Genomic DNA, 7,412 nt, shown 5'->3' with positions numbered 1-7,412 from the left:
CTTTTTAGCCTCGTACACAAAGCACAACCGCACACATTTCGCTTTACGGTAATACAATGCCACACCGCGGCGATGCGTAACAATGCACCCCAATAGCTCTCAATTCAACACACGTCCTCTACAGGGACACACTCGCATAGACGTAGCCCCGCACTACAAAAGAGAGAGAGAGAACTACAGTTCCCATCCGCCATTGCGCCATCCCTCCACCGCAGACAAAGAGCCGCATACGTGCACACGCTACTCGAGGAGTCTTTTTTTCTAATAAAAGAAACGTATCTCACTCTCGGTAACAAAACGCAGCGGAACGTATGACGCCGCAAACAAATATAACCTGCAAAACAGACCAAGCGGCCTGATTCGCTGCGTGATTTCTCGTATCCGGAAGTTGGAATGGCGTGAGAAACAGAGCGCGAGCGCTGTCCGAGGTGCTGATATAGTGAGTAGCCCGTTCTTCTTCAGACCACATGCCTCCACGTCTATTTCTATCACTACAAATTGTTTGACTTTTAACAGCGAGTTGTCATCTAAGTTAGCCTGTGACCTATTGTTTGTATTTTAACTGTGACAATGCGCTAACTGTGCCACAAACACCAGACCTTTCCCTAAACTTTTTTTCCCTCTAACCCATTGTAATGCACCTCTTTTTCTCAAGCTGGCTATGTTCTATTGAAATGCATTTTAAATTGTCTTTTTTTTTTAATTCTTTCAGAATTTGAGAAGATGGATGAACCTCAAGAGCCGTCGTCCTGTATCCCCAACGGCCACGACTCCGGCAACAACCCCCCGAGTAGTGAATCTGTCATCACTCCGCATTGCAACGGAGTGCCGGAGCGCAGGGCCCTGCTGCGGGAGCCCGAGGCCCACGGACTCCAGCTGCTGGCAGTGCTCAGATCCTTCCGGGAGCAGGGCTTAATGTTTGACTTCACCATTAGGGTCCAGGAGCACAGCTTTCCCTGCCACCGCTGCGTCCTGGCGGCATGCAGTGATTTCTTCAGGTATGTCCATGTGTCTGTCTGTCTGTCTATCTATCCATCCATTCAGCCATCCATCCATCTATTGATCAGCATGTGACTGCGTTGTCTTTAGGGCCCTGTTTGAGGTGGACATGAGAGAGCGTGGTGATGGTTCAGTGACTCTGGGTAACCAGTGCACGGCAGCGGTGGGTTCGTTCCTGGACTTTGCTTATTCCGGAGAGACACTCATCACTGATGGCAATGTAGACATGCTGTTTCAGCTTGCCTCTTTTCTACAGGTAGAAATCCAACCATTCTTTCTTTTTTTCTGTTGAACATTGATTTTGTTACTGTCAAAAAAGCTTCAAATATTGAAATGTCACAGTGAGTGCCCTCCAAATATCAGATAGGCCTACACACTGTGAGATAATTGTGGATAAAATAACTTTTTTTAATCAACTTTGATCAATTTTATTAGACTCATCAGTCAAAGTCATCCTGGACTTAATTTATCATCCAAATTTAAGAGGGTCTGTACACCAATGTTTAACTTTTATTTAAGGAATAACTGTTAATAAAGACACGTTGTCTAATCATGTACATGTTACCAATGTTTTTAAATATGAATTGTGTGTCCCCAGGTTCCCGTCCTGTTCCAAGCATGCAGCAAGTTCTTGATAGGATCCATGGATCTCAGTAACTGTCTGTCCCTCTTCTGCCTCGCGGAGGCCTACGGCTCTGCTTCCCTTCTCCAAAGTGCCAACGAGTTTGTGGTTCAGAACTTCTTTGACCTCTCCAAAACCCAGGACTTTCTGGATATTCAGGTGCTGCTTAATAAACGGCAAGATGAGGAAAGCAATTTAGAGTACATAAGGATGAGTGTAGATTCTTTGTCAGTGAACAATTCAATTAATTCCTTATAAATGTTACCGTGCACCATTCAACTAACTTCTGCACAAATTGAAGTTTGGCCCTTCAAGGTGATACATTTCTCAGTAAAACGTTATTTAATTGGATGTTTCATCCTTCTGCAATTATCTAAAAACCTAAACTCAGTCAGCATTTTCTATTTTAATTACTTCATCTAGGTGAACGTATTGGAGGCGTGCCTAAGTTCAGATGCTCTGAACGTGCCCAGTGAGGAGGCCGTGGTGATGTCACTTCTTAGGTGGACACGTCACGATCTCCCAAGAAGACAGAGACTGTTGCCAGGCCTGTTATCGCTAACCAGACTCCACCATTTACCTGCAGCTGTACTAAAGGTATCGGGCAGCTATAGGCCTTTATGTTGTGGTCTTGTGATTGTCTCAACATGGGTTCCCTCTCACCGTCCCTCTCAGACTCTGCGTGACTCAGACGCCCTGCTCTGCGATGGTAAGTCGTGCCTCGCCCTGCTCTCAGAGGCTCTGAGCAAGCAGGTTCATTACAGCGGCCTGCTCTGTGACGCCAGGCCAGCCACCACGCAGACCTACATCTACATCCACAAGACCGAGGAGAATGGAGAGATCCGCCACACCTTCTGCTACTGTCTGGAAACAGACCAGTGGAAAAAGCTGGGAACAGAGGGCGGCGCTGCTACGCCAGACCCGCCAGGATCCTGCCTTACCAGCTTTGGAGAGAAGGTAGGTTTTGGGATTAAAGCCATATACACGTTGCTGTTTGGAGCATTGTTTCCAGACCGTTTGTAAACTTGTGACCCCTCATTTTTTATGTTAATAATAAATCTTGATTTTTATTAGACTATTCTCTCTGATAAATCCTGAATATATTCATCAACTTCTCGTGCCTCCCCTGGATCTAAGATGTTTGTGACAGGCGGTTGCCGGGGGAACTGTTGCCGAACGATACGACTCCATGTGGCAGAACCGTTCCATGACGCCACGGATGAGGTTTGGTGCTTCTGTCCCGTGACCCTAACCTGCACGCCCGCGCCTGCCATGCGAAAGCCCAGAACCACGCACACGGCCGTAGCCTGCCTGGACAGAGTGTACGTGATCGGAGGACGGACCAAGGGATCAAGAGGTGGAGCACCTAGTCTGCTGGAGGTGACAGCGTTTCCTATTTTTACAATTACATTTCCTTTCATTAATAAACAGTTTATTTTTAATTGCACAAAGTGGGTTTTCTTTTCTTATGTGCAATAAAAACGTGGGTCATTTCTATCATATGCCCTATAGGTGGAGTATTACAACCCTCTAATCCAGACCTGGTGCTCCGTCAGCCCGCTGCCCACTGCCATCTTCTACCCCGAGTCCAGTGCTTGTGGAAGTGTTATCTACACACTGGGCTCAGAGGTGGAGATCACAGACTCCTTCAACCCCTCACTGGACTGCTTCTTCCGCTACGACGCGCAGCAGGACCAGTGGAGCCGCCTGGTGGCAGAGTTTGGCCAGTTCTTCCATGCTACGTTGGTCAAGGCAGTGTCAATTAATGATACGCTGCACCTTTGTGACCTGTCCACTTACAAGGTGAGCCTTTAGATGTCAATGTGGAGGCCGTGTGAAGAAATGTGTCTTTCGCTGGGTTATTGTTCAATTTGCCTTTTTCTCTACATCCAGGTCTACAGTTTCTGTCCAGAGACCTGCATGTGGAAGGGTGAAGGGTCATTTGAGTGTGCTGGGTTCAATGCCGGAGCGGTTGGTATGAGAGACAAAATCTACATCCTGGGTGGAGACTATTCACCCGACGAGATCACTGACGAAGTTCAGGTAGGAGAACCTTTCCACTCAGTTTTTCATTATCCTTTATAAGGTGCAGGCCACTTAATGGCCAGATGTCACTTTGCTTTTAAGAGGCCTTGGAGAAGTGATAAGCAGCAGAGAAGCTGACCTGCTTGTCATGTTCTAAACTGTTTGGTGGTGTGTGTGTGTGTGTGTGTGTGTGTGTGTGTGGGCGCACAGGCAGCCAGTGACGGCCGCTCCGTCACACATTGGCATCTAAATGAATCCATTGCAAAGAAAAACAGAGGGTACTCATTGTCTAAAATCTGACCTGTGACCTGTACAGGTGTACCACAGTAAGAGAAACCAGTGGGAGGAAGTGACCCCCATGCCCAGAGCACTCACCGAGTTCCACTGCCAGCTGATCAGCTTCAACAGATACAAAGACCCATGGGGTGACACTGCATGACACACTGCGCACACCCACCCATGAAAACATTTGAATGGCTATGCATGCAGGTGTCACTGACTCATGAAGTTACCCGTGAGTCACCCTTAAAGCTTTCAAACCGTGCAGAACAGACAGCTGAGAGAAAGATCTATGACTCTCCTCGCATCACTCACACATCATCATAACACAAGAGCATCCGGGACAGTTTGTTTATTTATTGACTTTTCCCTTCACTTTGTATGTGTGAGGCCCCTACTGTCATAGGACCTGTGTTGTGTCATTCACAATCTGGTGTCTCCCATGGAGGAACCCTATGGAGTAGACTATTTTAGAAATTCTATTTTAGTAGCTATTTTTTGGGCTTTGTATGAAAAGGACATTACCCCAAAGAAGTATATGTGAATTGTGTGTCGTGAATGGATCGAACAACTTTGTTTTGACAAAATGACATAAACACGTACAGTATAAGTCCCTTTCAATTTAATGTGTAATGCTGTGACGTAAAGTTCAATTGATTTTCCAGATTTCTTTTAGATTTCTTTTCTTTGCCTTTAGCTGATGAAGAACTGCTCATAAATATTACATTATATTATATTTAAAATTCAACTACATAATTAAGAGGAAATACTGTGTATATGATCTGAATAGATTTTGATTTTAAACTACTATTTATTCTGTTTCAGGCTGCCATGAAATCATGCATGCCCTGTTTCTCCCCTCATAATGTATAATTCAGCATGTGCTCAATCCACAAATCCCCTGTCAATCTTCAGTAACTGCTTGTTTGATGAAAATGTGCAACTATCCCAGAGAAACGCAGTGTAGCGTCAAATAATACAGCTCAAATATTCAGAGAGCCGTTGCATAAAAATACAGGCTTCACGTTGTAAATCATCTATACAAAGGTCATTCGTGTTATGAAACAGAAAACAAATCCAACAAACAAAAGACTGTTTAATGGATGAAAGTGAACATAAGGCTTAATTATTTGTGTAGACGTCTTCTTCTTTCAGTAATATAGTATCTGTATAAATACCTTAATCCCTTTAGTAAAAAGCAAAGATTAGACTCGATAGCATGGCTAATTGTATCAATTCCCCAAAAAGGCCAAATGGGATGCTGCATGTACTGCCGTTTATGTGACATTACCGTGTTTAATAGCTTTGAAAGCCCTGTTGATTGTTATTCTCATCTGTGACACATTTCCCGTTTGGGTCCGTCCAAAGACTCAAGGCCACTTTCAAAAACATCTGAATGCAAATTATGATTCAAGACTATTGCAATTGACAACCTGTCTGCAGCAATCATATGATTTAAGACCTCATACCACTGCTTACTGCTTTGAACCGGACCAAACAAAAAGAATGAAAAGATGTCGTCACTGCAGTAATCATGCAGATCTCCTCCCACGGACATCTCTCTGTCATCTCGGCTCTTGTTGCTCCATGGTTTAGTTCTGGTAAGCTCTCACCAGCAGCCACATCAGCAGCACGGTGATTAAGACGATCACGAAGTTGAGGAAGAGCTCCTGTACCGAGCGGTCCATGTTGGTCTCACACGTGAGAAGAGGACGAGGGGAGGAATGATGGACACAAAGGACTCAAAGGATGCAGATGTTGGCTGTTTTTCAAAGAGCTGAGGCAGGCACCGGACCTAAGAGATGTAGAGAGATACGAGGAGTGAAAGATATAATACAGGTATATATATAAGTATATGTGTGTCTCCAGTAGCAGTGCTGTGTTTAGCGGGTGCCTGTGTTATCGCAGATTAGAGGGATCAGACACTCTCAACAGGGGCCCGCAGTATCCCGTTACACACACACACGGGAGATGATGCACCAGAAAAGCATAATCAATGTTAATGTTACACTATCATACATTCCATCAGGCGAGAAAGTACTGTATGGATAGTAATTGATGCGTGAACAAAACACATGCATTTTCATTTTTTAGTTGCAATTTTTTGAAAGGCTCAGATTGGATGAAGCCAGTGAGCTGTTACCTTTCTTCTTTTGGCAATCTCACTATGAGCAGGAAGAGTAGAAAGCAGACGATCTTTTGTGTCCCAGTGGTACTTGACATTTGATAACTTGTCTTCTTACTGAAAATGCGGTTGTGGCCCTTCTTCTCCGTAGCATCTATTAGCAGCTGGTCTTCTTGCTGTGGTCCAGTTCTCTTAGGTCGCCAGGGGAAGGACCCGCTCCTAAAGTACCTCCATAGCGGCCCGCCCATGTTTCACATTCACCCAGACTGATGTCACGCACAAACTAAACAACCAATAGTGTGTCTTATTTTCTACAATCGCATCAACTGGTGTTTTCCATCCCTGACCCTACAAAGTCTCCCTCTTGTACAGAGACACACACACACACACACTGCAGGGATTCTGGGTTATTTATAGAAAACATTATTGCAGTTACTAGGACGGATTATAGTCGTTCCAAACACAATACCCATGTCTTTTGATGGATGGAGGATGGTGTAACATTATCCGTGTCTGGGTCTGAGCAATGCACAGGGGTAAAGATGAATAACCGAGCGACCTCTCCCAAATGTAACATTGAGGGCATGCAGATTTAAGTCCAGCTGATCCCACAGGTCATCATGTCTGGCCAGTAGTAGCAGAAAAGAGAAGGGGTTGATCCCTCCCTTTGTGATTCATGTCGTTGCTCTTTATGGATGTAATGACACCCTTCTGTAAACATATTTTCTCAACGGATCCACAAACACGGACAGCTGATCAACATCTCATTCTGTTCCTCTCAAGGATGTTTAGACAGAATGATGGGCAGTGGTGCACCGATTTAGCTGACTGTACCAGCTGATGAAAGTATTATATCTCTAGATAATAAAATATTCTTCGATCCACTGAATCTTTATTGGCTCACTTTGAGAAGTAGATTGAAAGCATCACGCTCTCTCGCATGGGGAGTATGCAGTTACAGTCAGCTGCTTGTTAACTTTGGCTTAGCATAACGACCGAACTGAAAAAGGGGCCGGGCCCTGGGTTACATTTGTCAGTGATTGGTTGCCATTTCGGTGTCCAACGGTATAGATCAAACAGAAGGGAAAGGAGAGAGGACAGTGCCACGCTATGGAGAGCACAACCACTGTTGTAGTCGGCATGACGGAAAACCGTCATCCTGGTTACATGAGTAACCTGAGACCTACTGAGCAACCAGTAATGACTTTGTGCTTTGTGATGTTAAACAACTAAGACACAGTGTGTTAATTAGTGAGCAGATGTTGCCACCATTGAACAAATCCAGGCTAGCTGCTTCCCGTCTTCATGCTAAACTAAGATAAACACCGGCTAGCAGTTTGTCTTAAGTTTAAGAGAGTTATG

General features: G+C 44.9%; 2 protein-coding genes across 3 annotated transcripts; one reads left to right on the top strand and one right to left on the bottom strand.

The window, feature by feature from the left end:
- Positions 1 to 26: 26 nt before the first annotated feature.
- kbtbd3 (kelch repeat and BTB (POZ) domain containing 3) lies at positions 27 to 4,686 on the top strand. Of its 2 annotated transcripts, XM_037472851.2 has the most exons (10): positions 29 to 439; positions 713 to 998; positions 1,090 to 1,255; positions 1,598 to 1,780; positions 2,045 to 2,218; positions 2,297 to 2,578; positions 2,759 to 3,001; positions 3,134 to 3,424; positions 3,515 to 3,664; positions 3,963 to 4,686. In XM_037472851.2, the coding sequence occupies exons 2-10, from the start codon at positions 724 to 726 to the stop codon at positions 4,083 to 4,085; spliced, it is 1,887 nt and encodes a 628-aa protein (XP_037328748.2). In that variant the 5' UTR covers positions 29 to 439; positions 713 to 723; the 3' UTR covers positions 4,086 to 4,686. The 2 variants fall into 2 exon arrangements, with proteins under 2 accessions (XP_037328738.2, XP_037328748.2); XM_037472841.2 differs by having other exon boundaries at positions 27 to 439; positions 2,045 to 2,578.
- Positions 4,687 to 5,008: 322 nt separating this feature from the next.
- Positions 5,009 to 7,147, bottom strand: LOC119218432 (sarcolipin). The gene is made up of 2 exons (XM_037472864.2): positions 6,069 to 7,147; positions 5,009 to 5,720 (listed from the first exon to the last, which is right to left on the bottom strand). The coding sequence occupies exon 2, from the start codon at positions 5,611 to 5,613 to the stop codon at positions 5,518 to 5,520; it is 96 nt and encodes a 31-aa protein (XP_037328761.1). The 5' UTR covers positions 5,614 to 5,720; positions 6,069 to 7,147; the 3' UTR covers positions 5,009 to 5,517.
- Between the last annotated feature and the right edge of the window lie 265 nt (positions 7,148 to 7,412).

This window comes from Pungitius pungitius, chromosome 3 (assembly GCF_949316345.1).
Source record: "Pungitius pungitius chromosome 3, fPunPun2.1, whole genome shotgun sequence".
Taxonomy (NCBI): Eukaryota; Metazoa; Chordata; class Actinopteri; order Perciformes; family Gasterosteidae; genus Pungitius; species Pungitius pungitius.
The sequence above is the reverse complement of the archived record's forward strand: the minus strand, read 5'-3'. Positions and strand labels throughout refer to the sequence as shown.